At 45.6% G+C, this 20,936-nt stretch overlaps 1 protein-coding gene across 1 annotated transcript in view; it reads right to left on the bottom strand.

The window, feature by feature from the left end:
• The window catches only part of LOC149142516 (uncharacterized), a 239,090-nt gene that overhangs the window by 165,205 nt on the left and 52,949 nt on the right, over positions 1 to 20,936 (bottom strand). The window contains exon 2 of the mRNA XM_089447271.1: positions 9,381 to 9,472. Coding sequence (XP_089303397.1) covers positions 9,381 to 9,472 — 92 coding nt within the window. The remainder of the gene's footprint in view (positions 1 to 9,380; positions 9,473 to 20,936) is intronic.

The raw sequence follows: 20,936 nt of genomic DNA, 5'->3' as shown, positions 1-20,936 counted from the left end.
GCATGCTGGCAATAGAGCCAAACACTCTTCTACCCAAAGATCTCCTATTGAGACCTGCTTTGGTTTCATACCAAGGTCTCCCTCGGATTTTGTCTTTGGTAAAGATACCATGGTTAATAGACATAGTGATGTGGACAGGGCAACTAGGTTCATTGAACAGATCCAGGAGGTCCACCAGGCGGTACAGGAACAGCTGGAAAAGAGCCAGGCCAAGTACAAGGCTAGGCATGATAAGCATCAGATGGAGCATAGTTTTCAAGTTGGAGACCAAGTCTGGCTGTATATAAGCAAGGACAGGATGCAAGGTGAAGGTAAGAAGCTAAAACCTATCAGGTATGGACCCTTCAGGATACTTGAGAAGGTTGATGAAAATGCTTTTCGCCTTGATCTGCCAACTTACATGCACATCTACTCAGTCGTGAACGTAGATTGCTTGAGGTTGTATGAACCTTCAATGATTGAGGACCCTGAAGAGCAGAGTCAATTACCTTCTGTTGACGACCTGCTACCTGAATATCTTAATGAGTTGCAGGAAGATACAGTGCTGGACAGGAAGGTAAGGACGACGCGCAGTGGACAAGTGGAATACCTCAGGATTGGGCTTAAAGGTTCGAAGCCGAGCAGTGCGAAGTGGATTGAGATTGGACAAGTGAGACAGCAGTTTCCTCACTTAGTCGATGCTTGAAGAAAACCAACTTTTGGTGGTCCAAAAGCTTTTTCAGTAGGGAGGCCGTGATCCGAATCGGATCCATAAACGACTGTCAAAGAACCGTGACTAAATCAGGTCGAACAAATCTCGAATGAAATCCAAAACAGCAATCGAAAACACCCTGAACCAGTGGCCATGGCAGCCGGCGTGGAACGACGAGGACCTCGGTCAAAGCGCATTGACCGAGGCCCATGGAGACTGCGCAGGAGGTCGATGTAGCCCCTGGGAGCCCCGGAACGGGAAAAGGAGCTGATTTTCGATGGCGCTAATCGCGCATCGCTGGGAAAACAGGGCCGAAATGGAGGGGCCTTAAGCCCTTGGTCACGTTGGGAGCCAGAGGACCGCGGGCGGAGAAACGAAAAGCGCCAACGTACAAAGGTGGGACCCACGACCTGGAAACTGGCGGTTTTGATCGGGGCGCCCTTGAATGGTAAGAGGTTTTGGAGGAGAGCGGAGCGATCCCACTCAGCGATCGACGCATGGCAGCGGAGGTGAGAGAAAAACCGTCGTTGATCGCGCGTTATCGGTCGAGCAAGTCAACCGTGCTCGACGTGCGTATGACATCAGATCTTGAGGAGCCCAGATCGGACGGCTGAGATTGCGCCCGATAGACAGAAGCGGAATCGACAGGGAATTAAGCCGCGATTTAAGGGGATTTGGAATCCGTTGACCGCCACGGTGGAGAAAGAACGTATCCACGACATAACCGAAGAAACGAATCGACGAGCAGGCTGGCGCTGTTCCGATGGGGACGCGTGGCTACTTCCCGAGCGTTCATGCTGACGCCGAACAGGGAACTCCAAGCACGCAGGCAGTAGGCGAATCGACGTAGGCGGGAGAGGAACCGAACAGGCATGGAGATCGAATGGCTAAAGCCATGAACAGAGACAGTCGAATAGAGATTGAGAGAGGAGGAATAGAGAGGAGTCCAAGCGACCAAGAGAGACAGTGAACAATGAACCCTGAGAGGAGGATTGAACACAGAGAACAGTAAAGCCAAGCAGAGGAGACAAAGGGCCGAGCTGACCACAGGCAGCGTCGAGCACCAGAGAACTTGAAGATTCAAGCCTTCCCATAGAGGAATCTGTCCGGATTGAGCATCACAGTTGGCTCTTTCCACTATAGACAAGGGTCACAGAGCTGGTAGAAAGGAAAAGAGTCTGTGAACTCCGAGTGGCTTGGGGAATCCAAGAACCACCCTACCAAGCAAAATCTGCTTCAAGAGAACTCACATTGAGTCCCTGTATTGTAATTTCTCTGCTGTAAGACAATAAAACAAGGCCACCACTGAAGCTGGACCGGAGACGTAGCCCTGGAGAATAGGGTGAACTCCTTATTAAAAGTTGTTTGTGTCTTTGTGTAGCTTACTGTATTTCTCTGCTGTCTTTCCACTTATTTTCTGTGTATTGGCAATCTGATCGATCTGTTGTTTCAATAACACAGAACACACACACCAACACATGGGTCTGTAATACCTTTTTGTTTAATAAATCTTCAACTGAGGTCACTCATAGCGTGATTATCGGATCAGTACCACTCCTAAAGCTAATAGCCAATAAAGGAGATCCCATGGGACTAGGATTCAGGATTAACTACCCAGTTGAGATAAGGGAACAAGAGTACAGTCAAAGCCCTTCCTTCTTCCCAGTCACCCACCAATCCATGCCCAAATGTGCCCAAGAAAAACAAGCATAAATCCCCAATTTTATAATGAAAAATCACACCTTTGGGATTCGATGACCCACCTTCAAACATATGATCTGTGAAAATTCGATGACTCGAATTCCTACTACAGCAACTGATTAAATTCCTCCTACTTGTTAATTTTTTAATCAAGTTATTTATAGTGTTACAAAGTAAACATCAAAATAAAATCCATTGCACCCTTCACAATATAGAATACTACAAAAACAAAATACTGCAAAGGAGAGAAATAAACACACACACAAAGACACCATTGTTTTGGGACAAACGTCCCCGGAAAATCCCAACCTGGGAAAATCAATGCAGCAGCTGAGGGTTTTATTATTATGCAGTAGGTTTTAGTACAAATCTTTAGATGCCCAAACTGGCAATCTGATACAGAGAATAAACGGGCAAAGAGGTAGTGAGAAATATTCTCACACTGTCACTGGTGATCTGACTCTGATCCAAGCTTTGGATGGCTAGCCCCACACTGCCTCTACACAGTCTCTGCGTGGGCTCACGTTGCCTCTGCGTCACAGCTTCTAGGAGCTCTGTCACCCTTCCAGTTGATCGATTTGTTGGCTGGAGCTCGACTCTCTGGCCCTCCAGTCTCACACCCCAGCTTTCGGCACTAGATCTCAACAACCCCCAGCAAAATTACAAACTCCCTCTGAAGCACTATGTTGCCTCTTTGAACCTCTCGTTGTCTTCTCTGCCTTGCACTCTCCGGAGCTTGAAAAATCCCCTCCGGTCTACTATCCCTGTCCCTCACTGCAAAAAGATCACTCGATCTCTCACCTGCAACTCAGCGCTACTACTCTTGAAAAATTCGATCTCTAGATCTCACTACCTCGGTGTGTTCTCCAAGTGCCCATCAAGCTCCTTCTTATAATCTCTCGTTGGAGCACCAATGGCCAAGATTAAAACATAATGAAAGGCTAAGATTAATTGGTAGTTGATCCTAATCTTCTTTTAGAAGATTCACACCAGATTTAATTAATACCCTTTAATTAAGCACATTTCCTAAGTTTAGACTTAGGAATACATTAAAAATGATTAATTATTTTAATTAAACCATCTCTATGTGGAATTTTTCTAGACGATTTTTGGGTCTTGGAGAATGCATGTGTCTTAACCTCTCTGCAAAATCTCGAGGCTAGAGCACATCCGACGCTACAAAAATCAATATGATCATGACAGATGAGCGAGGGTACACAATGGTTAGCTCAGGTGGCGGAGAAACATAGCACATCAAAGCTATCAAGTGGCTCGTGTTGATTTGGGGTAGCATCGAATGTGCTCTAGCCATGAAAATTGTGGAGAGGCTAAAGCATATGAGATCTCCAAGACCCAGAAATGGTTTGGGGAAATGCTACCCAGTGGAGATATTAAAATAATTAATATTTTTAATGGGTTCCTAAGTCTGAACTTAGGAAAATAAAAATATTAAAGGGTATCAATATAAAACTGGGTTAGAAAGTTCTAAATAACATGGATCAAGCCAAATCTAATCTTTGTTGTTGATTAGAGATGTAATATCGGTCATTGAAGACTCAATAGAAAAGGTATAAGAGGAGGCTTGAGGGTCAGTTGGAGATACACCAGAGTGATCAGTCATTCGATTTGCTAGAGCGAGGTTGCTAAGCAAAGTCAAATCAGTGATCAGCAACGAGGGGCAATGAGTACTTGGTAGAGAGGTAAAAACAGTGCCAAGAGACCAGCGGAGAAGCAGTGAGCGAGGGGCAGCAGCCAGAGCAGGCCACGCAGAGCCCAGTAGAGACAACGCAAAGACCAGAGGGACTGCATCATCCATGCCGAGGGCTGCAGGAGTGACGCAGAGGGTCCCAAAGGTTGCACAGTGCCTCAGAGGGCTGATGCAGAGAGGTTTAAGGCTGACGCAAAGGCCAGAAGGGCCAACGCAGAGCTTCAGAGTCGCTGGAGAGGGTTTCGTGGGACAGGTTTTCTGAATACCTGTTTCTGAATAGAGAGGTATTGTTGTCATGTATTTTTTCTCTGACGGGTGAGCCGGTTAAACACCCAGTTGTACTCAAGGAAATACCGCATAATAATATACCCTTATAATAGCTGCACCGGTTTTCAAGCATTGGGTTTTTCCAGGGACATTTGTCCAAAAATAACGGTGTCACTTGTGTGTTTGTTTTCTTTCAGCTGTTGATCTGTAGATGTTGTGACTGTATTGTGTTTATTTCGGTATTTAAATGTTTTAAATAACTTGTTCAGAATTTACAAGTAGAAGAAATAAATCAGCAGAATACAGATTAATTTTCTAACAGATAGATTTAGAAAATTCAACATGGTATCAGAGCATGGTTGCAGATCACATGAGAGCTGAAGGCATCAACTGAGCAGAGCATTTGCAGCAGAGTCAGTTGTCCCGAGTGACAAAAAGTTTATCCTTGCAGAAGATACAGAAGAAGGGTTGACACAGAGGGAATGTGTCATCAGTTCGGGCCAGTGCAGAGGCTGAGGAGGGCAGAGAGAGGCTCACGCAGAGCCACGCAGAAACCAAGAGGGTTGACGTAGTGGCTAAGGGAGTTGTTTTTCCCAGTGTCGGGATTGCGCAGAGCCTAGAGGCTCAGACCTTCAATTGCTAGGGCATAGGAAGCTGTGGGCAATTTGCAGGAGCGAAACTAGTGGGGTAATGTGGTCAAAACAGTACCTAACAGGGCAAAACCAAGGTAGAAGGAGTTGCTACCGAGGTGGATTTCTAGCCAAGGAATCTGGATCAGTGTTGCAATTGCACAGACAATCGGAGAGGGACAACTTGATGATTCGCAGAAAGATTTCCAGAAGGGAAATCGAGACTCAAAGGGAGTCGAACAGAGAACTTCCAGGCGAGAAGTAGAGAGACTCGGAGGAGTCGATAGAGAAGAGCAGAGAGATGGTCGTGAATTGGCTGAGGGATCAGGACAGGTTGGACGAACCGTCCAACTTTGTGGTCTAGAAGGCCACGATCCTGTCCATTCTAGACAAACATCGCATCAAGGCCTTTGCCTTGAGAGTAATGGCGATCCCAATTGGCCTAGCTAGAAATGAGAAGTATGAGGAGGCAATGGCCAGGGCGAAGTGCATCATCCTTGATGGAGTCAAGGATCATGTGGTCCAACATATTGCCAAGAAGGACACAGCAAATGAGATGTGGGAAGCCCTGAAGAAATTGTACCAGCATACTTCCGTGCAGAGGAAGATGTTACTTGAGAATCAGCTGCGATCATACCAAATGCAGAAGGGGGAGCAGATAGATCACTTCCTCGGTCAATTGAAGGAGATCCGGGACCAGCTAACTTCCATAGGGGCCACGCTGGATGAGGAGATGTTGGTGAGGACCGCACTTAACGCAGTCTCCGAGGAGTGGGAGACATTTGTCCAGAGTATACTAGGCAGGGCGGATCTTCCAGATTGGGAAGAATTGTGGGCGGCTCTTCGCCAAGAGGAGATCAAGCGGTTGAGCAAGACAGGGAGTAGCGGGAAATGAGTCAAGATCAAGAAGGAAGAGGAAGAGGATGTAGCTCTGGCATCTATGGGAAAGCAGGAGAAGAGGAAGAAAAAGGACCTCTCCAAGGTCAAGTGCTTCCATTGTGGGGAATTGGGTCACTATGCGAACCAGTGTCCAAGGAAGAAGAGTAAGGGAGAGGCTTCTGACTCTAAGGCAGCGCCAGTGAAGGCAGAGAAGGAGGTCGAGGAGGATGACGATTGTGCCATGAGTGCTCATGTACCTCTAAAGAAGAGGTGGGGAGACATCGAGCTGTAGTCAGGAGGACTAGAGGTGATGAGGGGCAGGATCCATGAGGTACCCAACCTCTTGGATCAGATCCTTGCTACGGGAGCCTCGAAGTGAGAAGTAGCAGGACTAGCGAATGTCGATAGACACGGATGCAGATGAATCTGCAGAGAGTGCTACAGTGCAGGAGTCCCCAGGCAGCGCAAGGCTAGCAGGCTGCAGCAGTGTGAGAAGCACGGAGAGTGTTGCAACATTGCAGGATGGCATAGAGAGGTTTGCAGGGGTGCGAGATGCTGGGAGTTGTTGTAGTAGCGCAGAGGTCAGTAAAGGGAGCACTTGTTAGCGGCAGAGAGAGCTTCAACATCAAGAGTGTTTCTAGCCTAACAGGGATGTCAGGAGTTGGGTGGATCAGTTACTTACTTCTCAATAACTGAGTTGCAGTGCAGTAGCGTTTAGCAGTAGCACGATGCATTATCATGAGAGGGGGTTGCAGTGCAGATGCAGTGTTGGGAGAATGGACTAGTAGCAGCACGGATGCAAAGGGAGCTGTCGTACGGATGCAGCAGTGGCAGTGGCAGGGCCATGGGCTGCAGTACAGGATGCTGCAATGCAAAGGATGTTGGGCGAGGAGGCCTAGCATCAGCATAGGTACCGGTGCCAGATAATCAGAGTGATGCTAAGTGTGGAGTATTACTAGAGCACAATCTTCACTAAAAGGGAGTGTTGATTTGTGGTAGCATCAGATGTGCTCTAGCCATTAAAATTGGTGGAGAGGCTAAAGCACATGATATCTCCAAGACCCAGAAGTGGTTTGGGGAAATTCTACTCAGTGAAGGAGATATTAAAATAATTAATATTTTTAATGGCTTCCTAAGTCTAAACTTAGGAAAATAAAAATATTAACGAGTATTGATATAAAATTGGGTTAGAAGGTTCTAATTTCTAAATGACATGGATCAAGCCAAATCTAATCTTAGTCGTTGATTAGAGATGTAATCTCGGTCGTTGAAGACTCAACAGGAAAAGTATAAGAGGAGGCTTGCGGGTCAGTTGGGGATACACCAAAGTGATCAATCATTCGATTTGCTAGAGTGGGGTTGCTAAGCAAAGTTGAATCAGTGATCAGCAGCGAGGGGCAAAGAGGTAGAGACAGTGCCAAGAGACCAATGCAAAAGCAGTGAGCAAGAGGTAGCAGCCAGAGCAGGCCACGCAAAACCTAGCAGAGACAGCACAGAGGCCAGAGGGACTGCGTCATCCACGCAGAAGGCTACAAGAGTGACGCAAAGAATCCTAGAGGCTACGGAGTGCCTCAAAGGGCTGACGCAGAGAGGTTTGAGGCTAACGCAGAGCAGCAGGAGGCTGACGCAAAGGCCAGAAAGGCCAACACAAAGCTTCAGAGACGCTGGAGAGGGTTTCGTGGGGCAGGTTTTCTGAATACCTATTTCCGAATAGAGAGGTATTGCTGCCGTGTATTTTTTTCCTGTCGGGTGAGTCAGTTAGGCACCCAATTGTACTCAAGGAAATACTACATAATAATATACCCTCATAATAGCTGCACCAATTTTCCAGCATTGGGGTTTTCCGAGGACATTTGTCCAAAAATAACAGTGTCGCTTGTGTGTTTGTTTTTTTTCAGTTGTTGATCTGTAGATGTTGTGACTGTATTGTGTTTATTTCGGTATTTAAATGTTTTAAATAACTTGTTCAGAATTTACAAGTAGAAGAAATAAACCAGCAGAATACAGATTAATTTTCTAACGGATAGACTTAGAAAATTCAACAGCTCACAAGGGGTTGTTGGCTGCCGGCTGAAGACAAACCTAAGAGAAAATTTCTCCTATTGAGTCACCCACTAGTGGTGGGTAACAGATCCATCTGTGTACAAGTAATTGATAGCTTTGCTCATATATGTAGTAAATACCAGACCCAACATTTGATTTACAATCAACTCCTTGATCCAATATATGGTGGAGCCCAGACAGGTTTATTGGGTTGTTGTAGCTTGCAAAACATGTGCTCCGGTACTTGAAAGGCACAATGAATTTTGGTTGAGGTGTGTTGGTGATGGAGAGTTGGTGCTGCATGGGTTTACAAATTCGGATTAGGTAGGTAGTGTAGTGACAGGAAGAGCACTTCAGGGTGTTGCTTCAGTTTCAGTTCAGGGATAATTCAATGTGACGTAGTCTTCAGTGGCATTTAGTTCAATAAAGGCATAGTACATGGCAACCAGCTTTGGTAACTGTGAAACCACCTGGCTTCACTAAATCAGACTTTGGACACTATCGTGATTTACTGAAACAATCAGAGTTGTATCAAACTCTGAGAATCTAGTGTTTTATGATCAGTGACCAGTCCAAGCATATTGAAATCAAGTACCACTTCATCATAAACAAGGTCTTGAAGGGTACAGTGGTTCTTTCGTACATTCCTATAGATCAGCAGGCTGCAGATATTTTAACCAAGCCCTTGGCAAAGAAGTTCAAGATGTTCAAGAAGGCTTGTTTGAGGAAGAACACTTTCCTTGCTAAGAGAGAGTGTTAGTTTACAAGTGTGTAGCTTGGATAGTGTTCCAGCCATAGCACCTTTCTTCTTCCAGTAGCACAAAGTACAGAAGAGTTCCATATTGCAGTACAGCATCTCTCCCTTCTGTGGTCCATACAGCAGTTGAGGGTGCACTCATATTTATGGTTAATATAGAGATGGGGGGTATGGATGCCAAAATCATGCATGCACCATCCTCAATAATTTAGAATTTAGATTTTTCTCCTATATTAGTAGTTCAGTTTTAATTCCAAGTTTTTTGCTTGATTTAGTTTGCATGCACAGTTAGAGAGGGCAGTTCAGTAGGTACTCATGCATGAGGATTTTAGGCTAAGGTAACAGGTGCAAATTTCTAGTAGGATGCATGATCGCATGCCTCAGATCATCCCTAGTAGAAAGTTAGAAACCCACTTAGTTGACTCTCAGTTAAGGCATTGTTGTGCATGTCGCTTTCTGTTTTCAGGTTTCATAGAAAATCAGTTGTGCTGCTTTGATGTTCTGATTAGCATGTTTGCTATTTTAATTGTCAGCAGTATGTGTTTGTAGGCTAAATTTTAAAGTACTCTATAGCAGAAATTTTTGTTGCTATTTTCAGTTTTATAGATCTATAGATTCTAGAGTGCAAAACCTGCTCACCATGGTCTGTTTTTTGACAATAACAAATACATTACATGCACCAAGTTGAAAGCTCAGAACACTTACATTTTTTTGGGCACATATCTCCTTAGCACGTCCAAGAAGTGCTTCAGAAATTTGCTTTTGATGATTCACAATTGACTCAACCAATTCTGGAGCTGCCCAAACACAAGGTAGGATTTTTCAGGCAACTGAGTTGTTTAAATTACACCATACATGCAATTTATAGAAAAGACAAGCTATCTAAAATAGTTTTTGAAAATGATTTGTATTTTGATGTGGTGATAGTTTGAAACTGAGGGCCCAAATTCTAGCAGAGGTTGGGAGCCTAGAGATGAGAATTGGGCAAGAGGATCTCAAGTGTAATACCTGTCGGTACCTGTGACCCAAGGAATTCTACTAGTTGCCTCCAAAAAGCCATCCTAACCTATGATGTATGGGTGGATGTACTTGGAGATAGCATCTGCCAAACAGTAAAAGCCAAAAACTAGTAAATCCATGCAAGCAATAAAGAGAGGGTAGATACTACCTTTTATGATTTTGGCAAAATGAATAAACTATATCAGTGTTCTCTGTTATGTGAGCACCATGTTAAAAGATACAAACCAAACAAATTTAACATCAAAGAAGGAAAAAAACAATGAATACTTAGTTGACTGTTTCAGGGTACCTTGACAGATCGAGAGTCATTCTTAGAAGGTATGAGTATATAATAGGTGGATATGCTTGGAGGTAGCATCTGGCAAACAGTGAAAGCCAAAACTAGTTCATCTATGCAAGCAATAAGGAAAGGATAGACGCTACCTTTTATGATGTTGGCCAAATGAAAAAGCTATGTGTTCTCTGGTATGTATGCGCCATGATAGAAAATACAAACCAAACAAATTTAATGTCAAACAAGAAAAAAACAATATATCCTTAGTTGACTGTTTCAGGATACCTTGACAGATTGTAATGTTCCCAATTTTGTGTGCAAAAATCACTAAGGAGTTTGTCAATTTTTTGTAATACTAATAAAAAGAGGAAAAATATTATTTTATGGGAGAAAAGTGGAAATTATTATTTTAATGGAGAATGGCGACAAAATAATATTTTATTGGAGAAAGGAGGCAAATTATTATTTTATTTAAATGGCACAAAAGTCTCTTAGTGGAAAATGGCCCCCACCAATAAAATAATATTAAAAAGGAGTCGAAAAGCATGGGGAGAAATTATAAAAGGAGGATGGACTCATTTGTCGATCATTCATCTTTTGTCTATCTATGTTCAGAACTTCAACTCTCTTGTAGTTGTTGAGCACAGGAAGAGCAATGTTGTTTAGCACAGGAGTTCCAAGCAGAATTTCACCCTCATTTCGGAGAACTTTGAGTGTCTTCCTAGTGACGAATTTCGGGGAGTCTATTTCAAGATTTTCCACAGAGTTTCGTTCCAGGCATCATCCAATTATGCGCACTCCTTAGGCGCAGAGGCAGCACGAGTTACTCATTAGAGGACCAGCTATTGTGGGTTGCAGTTCCTGCTATTTTGCAGGTGGTTTTCTCCATTGGTACCAGTGATTTTGAGGTGGATTTGTAAAGTTGGAGATTAACAATATTTGAGGACCAAATTTCTCATTTCTGAAAGTGCACAGAGCTCATTGGAGAAAGCTTGCTTAGGAGTAGGGAGGGCTTATTTTTGAAGGAGATTGAGCTGGAGAAAAAGGTAGTTTCAGAGGGGAATTTATGTAGAATTTCAATGGCCTCTCAGCGGAGGATTTGGACACATCTTAGCAGAGTTATTCTTGTTGTGCACATAGCCAGCTAGAGAGAGTAATTTGCACTAGTTGGGGGATCCCAGGCTAGTGGAATTAGCCCAAACCCTCTCTGGATTTTTGTGGGTACTTGGAGAGGTTGTGGTTAAAGTTTCATTTTCTAAGCAGTATACAGGCCAGAATTCCAGTAGGGCATATAGCCAGGTGGGGAGGCATTTGCACCATTTTTGGAGGTTTCTTCATCATTTGGATTCAGCCCAAATCATTTTTGGGGTTTTGTGGGTTTGGTGAAAGGAGTTCGAGGTTACATTTTCAAAGCATTCTGAGCAGTATTCAGCTCTGAGATCAGCATTCCAGCCAGCAGCTAGCAACAGATTATTTTTGGGTAGTGTGCAGATCACTCCGGGGACACTTCCACACTTGGGTTCAAGCTATGTTTTTTGGGTTTTTCTCAGCTTGTATAGCAAGCCTGGGTACTATCATTTCAGCTCATTTTATGTACCTATTCCCAGTATATTAATAAAATGGCTCAAAATCTTTTGTTGGTGTCTATTGTGTTTTGATTTGGGTTGTGATTCTTTATCTATTTTGTTGTTCCTTGTACATTGTTTTGGTATTACTGTTAATTTTTCCATTAGGAATATTGTTTCGGTATTAGAGCATGATCTTGGCCAGTCGTGGGGAAGCTAGCAAGATCATGGAGGTGTTAGGCATGCATGCACAGTGATTGGTGAAACTATGGACACTTCAGTGACACAAGAAAGAAGAGAACAAATGGAGATCCAAGAGAACAATGAGCAGCCTAGAAGGGGTGGTCAAGGACAGGTTCTAGAGGAGTGGTAAGGCAGAACCAGCAGGTTCTATGGATGATGCAACAAATGATGGGAATGCAAATACAGAACCAGCAGGGACAAATCAAAAATGGAGAAAGGGGTTCCCGAACCAGAGAAGGAAGCCACACACATTACAGCAAAACAACACCCATATGTATGGCTAGAATAGATGCCCTACCATGCCTCAATTTCTGGATGAACCTAGGAGGGAGAGAGAGCCAGATACTTTTGCAGATTTGTTGAAGTCTTTCTCAGATGAGATTGATGAGTATGATGTGTTGGACCCTAGGACCAAGAGGGCTCTATCGTTTGGGGATTCTTTCCATTTGAAGGAGAAGCATAGATCAGGAGCAAGATCATCATATTGGTGCACTAAGGGCAAGGCCCGCTACATGGAGGAGATTCCTGACATTAAGCGTGAGGAGGAGATTACGCATGAGGCTAATCACCCCAGTGGTTGTGAGGAAGACAGATCAGCCTAGTGTGAGTCACCACTATTTAAGAGAAAATTGATGGCACGGGTTGAGACAGTGGCAGAGAGAGTGGAGCACATACCCATAGGGCCATCCATTGACAAGGCAACAGTAGGCACAGAGGCATCCAAAGCCCTTACACAGTTTCTGAGCGACAGCCACCTACAACTAAATGGTGAGGATGTTTTGCATGATGGGTTGTCTATGGAGGAGCAGTTAGAGGCTCATGTTGAGCCCATGATGGAGAAGGATGCACAACCATCTTTTGGGTTAGCTATTGATGAGGGGCAGCAAAGAGAGCACATGTTGGGACTTCAGCACAATTCACTTTAGAGGCACATTGACAGGGCTTTCAGCATTATTAGCCCACCTCTACACATTAGACAAAGAGAGGTGAAGTTACCTAGACAGACCATAGGCGATGACCGGGTTAGCAAGATTGAGCAACATGAGCTAAGTATGGCACAACATCAGCATGGAGGGCTTGTTCCGAACACAAGAGATGGTGCATTCGATCCCAACTTTGCGATAGGATGGCGAGAGGTATTGAGTTGGTATGAGGTGGAGTAGGCTAGGTGTCTAGATATATGCATAGCCAGGGGCATAATTCAACAGGGACCATGGGTTACTAGAGGGGCTCGAGGGCCAGACTGTTGTTGTGATCCAAGTGGGATTCTCTGTCACATCATGAATTTGGTTGGTGATGGTGTTAGTGGTGTGATGGATCTAGTGATTGAGCGTACATGCACTCTCAGACTTCCATCAGAGTCCCGAGTAGTGCGATTGACCGACTAGATCGACCGGGGAGCAAACAGACTTCGTGAGATATCTTGGCATGTTGGTTGTGTGTGGGATCACAAGATGATCAACATACTCTGGCAAGAGCTTCTAGGACGAGGTGGCATGGGTAGGCCACCAGACAGGGCATTGTATGGAGACGGTGCTCTCTCATTGATGTATTGGGTACAGGATCTACTAAGGATCAGCACAGTAGTGTTATTCCCATTAGCATGTGAGGAGTTAGGCCACTCAAGTCTACCAAGGCAGATGAGGAGATGTAGCTCACATCATGGTGGATACACTAGAGTGGTGCATCCACTGGCACATGTGGGATACCAGATGATACAGGGTGGTACAGCAATTGGTGTCCAGTGGTGCACAGAGTTGTGCCACGAAGTTCAATATCATGCAAATGGGTGCATGGGTATGTGTCAGTGTGTAGCAGTATATGATGTTGCGCAACAGGTTATTGGGGCATTGCCTCCGAAGATATCTCCTGATGGGGACGTCAGGCACACCATTGGGTTTGGCTTACCCAATATCGATGAGGGCATGAATGAGCATCTCTTGGTCATACCCCTTGGGACTCACACACTTATTTCTCCTTCGTATTGCAAGGGATTTGGCTATTGTCCCTTGACACTCTCAGCACAAGCAGCAGGACGTGGGATGCTCACCCAAGACAATTGGATGGGACTCTCTAATGTTCCTATATAGGAATACAAGTGATATAAAGCAAATAATTTGTGCAGCAAAATATAAAAACGAAATACACGTTAAAAACCCATGGAAATGCTGCAAATAAGGAATCGCTGAGCCATTTTATTACTTCTTTGAGGGCAAAATACAATGGATAATAGAATGGTGCACCTGGGCTTGTCTCAATGGACAAGCATGACCAAACCCAGGTGAGAAAATGGCTGATATGATGACTGCTCCAACAGCTACACCAATCTGCACTGCGTTGCCCAGAATTTTGTCTTTCTCAAAGTTGCATGAAGCAGAAGCGAAGCGGAAGCGTTTTTTGGAAGCAGGGACGCCGAAGCATCATTTTCCAAAAATCTAGGAAGCGGAGCGTCCGCGGAAGCATCTGCTATATATATATATATATTTTTGCATTTATACTCAAAACAAACATCCCAAATACCAAATTAATTGTAGAAGACATGAAAACATGCATATTTTTGCATAAATCAAGATAGATATAACATCCATTGTACATTAATGATTAATTATTCGAGCATCAACCATCTAGAATCTAGATTCTTCTCCTCTTGTCTAGCCTTTGCCTCTACCTCGATTGTCTAGGGATATTAGTCAACATTGCCCAATTTTGATCAAACTACCTAATTCAAGACTTAAAATATGGTAGAAAAAGCTTAACATGCTTGATCGATGATTTTGACTTGATTGAAAGGTAATTTTTTGCTAAGGGCATGCCGCGTGACAAAGGAGTTCAACAATTAACACCACCAACACTAGGGTACATATAGGGCTTGGTGCTCTTGATTAAATGCTAATCGCATACCTTCATACTTGATATAATCTAATGAAATGCCACAATCCCATTGATCCTGAATTCCTGAAAACTGTTCAGTCTGCTGAATTTTGAATAGGATATGAAATTCTATTTTCTCCATATGAAGTCCAATGAGGCTGGAACCACTCTCAAACATCCTGAGTCATTTCATGGTAATGTTAAAAATTTAAGTAAAATGATGAAAATGAAAAATAAAGGAGAATGTCACTTTTAGTTTAAGAATTTAACATTACCATGAGGGAGCTTCTACTACATTTATATTTTTTTTGCCTTCATTCGTCACCCTAACCCAAGGTGGACCCACCCCCAACAAGCAAACTCACCTAAATTAAAAAAAAAAAAGTTGAAAAAAAACGATTTTCTAAACGCTTTTCCGGAAGCTTCCTCCTCCGAAGCGCCACGCTTCCGATGCCCGAAGCGTCGTACGAAGCGCGCTTCGGCACTTCGGAAGTGGCGCTTCCGTACCACGCTTCCGAATTTCCAGGAAGCGGCAAAAAATTCGGAAGCGGCGCTTCCGGCCAAGCTTCCCAAGCGCTTCCGTACGAGACGCGCTTCGGGGCTTGGAACCGGGGGGGGCGCTTCGCGCAACATTGGTCTTTCTACTAGGTTCAAATGGCTGAAAAGTCCTCTTCATGTGCCCAAAAAATTATAAGCTTTTTACCCCGAACTCCTTGTCCTAAACCCAGAAAAATCCACGAAGGAATTTAGTTAGTTTAGACTTTTGAAATTCAACCCCCTTGGAGCCCAACTTCAGCTGCAACTGCAAAACTCGACCTGCTGGAATTTGCCTGTAAATCCTCCCGGAAATGGTCTCAAAGTGCTGGGCTGACCCCCACTATCAATCCCCTGACTTCCCGGATGGGCTTCCGACCTATGGCACCTGCTCCTAAGCTCCACGAAAATTCTAGACTGACCCTCTGCATTGTCCCCAAGCCCAGTAATTCGAACTGTGGGGATGTTGGCTCTATTAGCTCCAAAGCTCACAAGAAATGTTGGCCTATTGTTGCTCTCTTAATCCTCTAACTCTCCCGGCAAATGCCTGACCATTGATAGCTCCAACTCCTGTGTATTCTCCAGCTAGCCAAAAATACGCACTACATGTTTGTTGTTGAATGGTAGTGTTGTATCACACTCCCGGATCTCCTAAAATGATTATGGAACTGCCTCCCTAGGGCGGGCACAGAAAGTCCCCGAAAGAAGCCTTCCTTGCCTCATGTGGACCCCTCCATCCAGCTATTTGACTTCCCTCCAAGCCATTCAAATGGCCCAATCCGAATTCACATGTGGGTGGCCCCCACATTCCACTAGCAGCAAAATAAAGTTGAATTTCCTCCTAAGTCCCTAAGTCGAAAATGTTGGGTTCTCTTCCTTAGCCAAAATTGTGCAAAATTGTTTAGCAACACCCTGTTACAAATGTATTTGAGAAGGGACATGACAGTCCCCCCCCCCAAATGTTGCTTTCCCTCAAGCAACCTCAAAGCTGGGTGCTCCAAAATATGCTCACCCTCCCATGTGGCATCCTCATTTGGCAAGTTCTTCCAACGCACCAAGAACTCCCTGATGGTCCTGCTCCTCAGTTTCCTTTCCCTTCTCTCCAAGATGGCCTCGGGTTCCAAAACCAAGTGGCCCTCGTCATCCAGTGGGGGTAAATTTGTTGTTGCTATCACTTGTTTTCCCAGCACCTTTTAAGGCAAGAGACATGAAATACACTGTGGATCCTGGTCCCCGGAGGCAGCTCTAGCTCATAGGCCACCTCCCCAACTCGTCTAATCACCCGGTAGGGCCCATAGAAGCAGGGTTGTAGCTTCTCGGCCCCCTTCTGCTTCAGCGTGGACTGCCTGTAAGGCTATAGCCGGAGGTACACCAAGTCCCCCTCCTCAAAATGCCTCTCTATCCTATGTCGGTCTGCATACACCTTCTGTTGATTTTGGGTTGTCACCAAGTTATCCTTGAGAGCCTTGAGGATGTCTTGGCTCTCTTGGACCCAATATTTGGCCTTTGGGGCTTGGCTGTCTCCAAAAACAATGTCAGCAAAAGATAATGCATCATATCCATATAAAGCACAGAAAGGAGTCATAAAAAAGGACATGTGGTGGGTGGTGTTGTAGCAGTACTCGCCCAGATGCAACCACAGAATCCAAGCCCTCTACTGACCGGTCACGTAGTTCCTAAGGTACCCCTCCAGCCACTGATTAACCATCTCAGTCTGGCCATCTGCCTGAGGATGGTAGCTGGTGCTAGGAGTGAGCTCGGTCCCGACCGACCTGAAAAGTTCCTACCAAAAGCCTCCCATGAACCTGTTGTCCCTCTCACTCACAATGTTCTTGGGGAGCCTATGCAACCTGAAAATCTCCCGAAAGAACAATTATACAACCTGTGCAGCCATGTATCTGGTGGGGATGGCAAAAAAGTGGACATATTTGGTCAACCTATCGACCACTACATAGATGCAGTCCTTCCCCTACACTGTGGAATGCCCTGTGATGAAATCCATAAAGATACTTTCCCATTTCCCATCCGAGATGAGAAGTGGTTGTAGCAATCCTGCAGGGTGGATCATCTCCCCCTTGTTCCTCTGACATGACTCACACTCTTGTACGTGCTTCAGCACGTCCCCCTTGAGGCCCTTCCACGTGAATCTCTCCCTTACTGCCATATATGTTTTCCGGAACCCCTGGTGCCCGAATAATGGTGAGTCATGTGCTGCATGGAGCACCCTCTCTCAACTGCGAGTTGGGTACTAGGAAAGTGCGCCCCTTGTAATAGATGGCCTCATCCATCACTTGGTAACACTCATCTGCATAGGTACCCTCCAAGTCCTCGCATGCCCTCCTGTCCTTGGAGTACTCCACCAATAGCCGAGCCTTCCAATCACGGAAAATGCTCATGAGGGATAAACTAGTTGGTCTCCGAGATAGAGCATCGGCCACCACATTGTGCTTTCCCCGCACATACTCTATGTCGAAGTCATAGGCCTGCACCTTGCTAAACCATCTCTATTGCCTGTCATTGAGGCCCTGTTGCCCAATGAAGTGACGAAGACTGTTGTGATAAGTCTTCACCCGAAACCTGTTGCCCACCAAGTACTGTCGAAATTTGGCCAATGCATGCATGATGGCCAACATCTCTTTGTCATATATGGAATATGATAACTCATGTGGTAGGAGCTTCCGACTCTCGAAAGCAATGGGATGCCCATCCTATGACAAAACTACGCCAACTCCTACCCTGGATGCATCACACTCCACGGTGAAGGGCTAGGAAAAATCTGGAAGTGCCAAGACCAGGCAACTGCTCATCACCTCCTTGAGGCGATCGAAGGCAACCTGTGCTCCATTAGTCCATGCGAAAGCCCCTCCCTTGGTCAAATCGGTCAAGGGTGTTGCCAGACGTGAGAAGCCCTTGACAAACTTCCTGTATTAGGTGCAAATGCCCAAGAAACCCCTCAACGCAGTCACATCTCAGGGTACCAGCCAATCCCGGATGGCCCGTATCTTCTCCTCATGGACCTTCACCCCATCAGCACCGATGATATGCCCTAGGTAGAGCATCTCTGTCAAGCCAAATTCGCACTTGGATAGCTTGGCATAAAATTGTTGCTCCTCCGGGATGCGCAGTGCCTCCTCCAAGTGTTGGAGATGCGCCTCCCATGTCTCGCTGTAAATCCGAATGCCATCGAAGAAAACCAGCACGAACCTCCTCAACTGTCCCCGGAAGACATGGTTCATGCATGACTAGAAAGTGGTCGGAGCATTGGTCAGGCCAAACGGCATGAGCAGGAATTCAAAGTGCCCATAGTAGCACCGTAATGCTATCTTAGGTATATCCTGATCCCTCACCCTGATTTGTTGGTACCCTGAACGTTAATCGATCTTAGAGAAGTACTTGGCTCTTCTAAGCTCATCTATGTGGGGAATGGGGTATCGGTTCTTCAGTGCCTTCCGATTGAGGGTCGGGTAGTCAATGGACATAAGAAGGGTTCCATCCTTCTTCTTCACCAATACTACTGAAGAAGCGAAGGGACAAGAACTTGGCTTGATATGGCCCAATGCTAACAGCTCCTAAATGGCCTTCTCTATCTCATTCTTATAGGCCTTGGGATGCCTATAACGGGTGGTGATCACTGCCTGCACACCCGGCTCCAACTCAATAGTGTGCTCAAATCCCCTATCTGGTGGTTGTTCTGGTGGAATGTCCCCAAACACAACTATGTATTTGTCTAGCAAAGTCTGTATGTCTGGTGGTGATGGTTGAACCTATCCCCCAACCTCGAAAATCCTCACCTCTATTGCCCATTCAATGTCCCCATGTCGCAGATCTGCCTCCATCCTGTGGGTCGAGACTGTCTGAGATGGATAAGACTGCATGCCTCTCAGAACTACCAGTTTGCCATCTGGCCCAATGAACTCCATTTCTGGCTTCCTCCAATCTATTGTGACTCGCCCAAGGGAATACAGTCACTAGACACCCATCACCACGTTGGTGTTTGGCACATCGATCACAAAGAAATGGTTCGTCGTCGAGTAGTTCCCCATAACTACTGTCAAGGCAAGCACATATCAAGTGCACTGTATGGTATGGTCACCTGGTACTAGGATTGAAAAGCCCTCGAACTCTATAGTGGTGAGGCCCCTCCTCTGAACCAATTGGACATCTATGAAATTGTGGGTGGCCCCACCATCAACTAGGACTGACACCCTCTAGCCCTGTACGGTGCCTCTAATCCTCAATGTCAAAAAATTTGGAATCCTACATAAGGAAGCAAGGACTCCACCGGATGGAGCAAGGGATGCCCCTCCCTGTGGAAGTGGTGGTGGTGGCCCTTTATCTATCGAACTTTCACCCTCTCCCACGACACACTCCTACTCCACCTCGTCCTCCTAGTCACTGTCAGAAAAAAACCTCAATATAGTGTGCTCTACTAGCAGTACACCGATGGCCTGGTGCCTAGGGCTCCCTGCATGTGAAGCACAACTTCCTCCTGAGGTCCTTTCGTGTCTCATCATCTAGTTGCCCCCTCCCCTGTGTGGTCCTTTGAGGTGGAGATCTAGTCTCATGCCCCTTTTGTGGACAAAGTGTCTGTGCAGGAAAAGGCGCTCTAGTCTTGGGGATGGCCCCCTGTAGATCTCTGGTGCACAAAACTGCCTCCGGCAGCATGGAGGGTCTGTGTGACTTCACCAATCCACGCAGGGGCTCAAGTAAGCCTTCAATGAAGCTGTACACCCTCCTAGCCTTTGATAAATCTGGAACCATCACTGATACTCACAGAAACTCTAAGATGTTGTGTTTTAGGTTGCCTGTTTGGCGCAGTTGGGTCAGCTCTTTGAAATGGGCCTCTGGATCTCTCTGGTCAAAACGCTCCACCACCCTCCTGGTGAAGTCCTCATAAGAAGCCACATTGGCATGCCCTAGGGTGGCCAAGCCATGAAACCACCAGTCATGGGCTTTCCCCTCCATGTGCAGAGTGGCCATCTTGAAGGCTTCCTATTCTGTCATCCGATTGAGTTGGAAGTAGGTGTCCATCTTCTCAACCCAAGCCCTAACCATGCACTTGCCAGTGACATCGAAAATAGGGAAGTACATCCTCCCTATGGACCTTTACAGCTCATAGTTCTGGGTTCCCTGTCCTCCATAACCCTTGTTCTTCTCACTCTGATTGAGCTTGCAGAAATCTCTGAAAGAGAGTGCTTCCCTAAAGTCTACATCCATAGACTACCACTCTCTGAAATAGTCTCCCATCTGAATGGGGTCTTCACCCCTTACAGGTTCGATTTGTGCCACTAGTACAAAAGAAGGCAGTGTGGCACGAGTTGGCCCACTAGATGATGGGTGTTGTGCTGCTGGTGAGGGATGATCGAATGGCTGAGAGGCTCCAAAAGTTTCCCTAAACAGAAACCCTCTAGGAGTGGTCCTCTCTCTGTTCTGCAGCTTTATCTCTTCCAACATATCTTTTTGACCCTTGGCTAAGTCATTCAGGGCTCTCAGGAGGCTGTCGAAAGCCATCTCTTTCGTGCTCTTCAGTTCCACCATGTCCTCCTCTTCTACCACAGCTTCCCCTCTGTCCTCCATGTCTGGAGTAATCTCCAGCTCTCTTTCTCTGCTTCGGTACCTTTGCCTTCGGTATGTGATGTTATACTGGTCCCCTTCTCTCATAGGAGACAATCCCCACAATTGAGCCAAGAACTAGGCTTTGATACCACTGTAACGTTCCTAAATAGGAATACAAGTGATATAAAGAAAATAATT

The sequence above is a fragment of the Pinus tabuliformis genome, chromosome X (genome assembly GCF_031772625.1).
Source record: "Pinus tabuliformis cultivar Carrire ecotype Pingquan chromosome X, CPIR1, whole genome shotgun sequence".
Classification (NCBI taxonomy): domain Eukaryota; kingdom Viridiplantae; phylum Streptophyta; class Pinopsida; order Pinales; family Pinaceae; genus Pinus; species Pinus tabuliformis.
The sequence above is the reverse complement of the archived record's forward strand: the minus strand, read 5'-3'. Positions and strand labels throughout refer to the sequence as shown.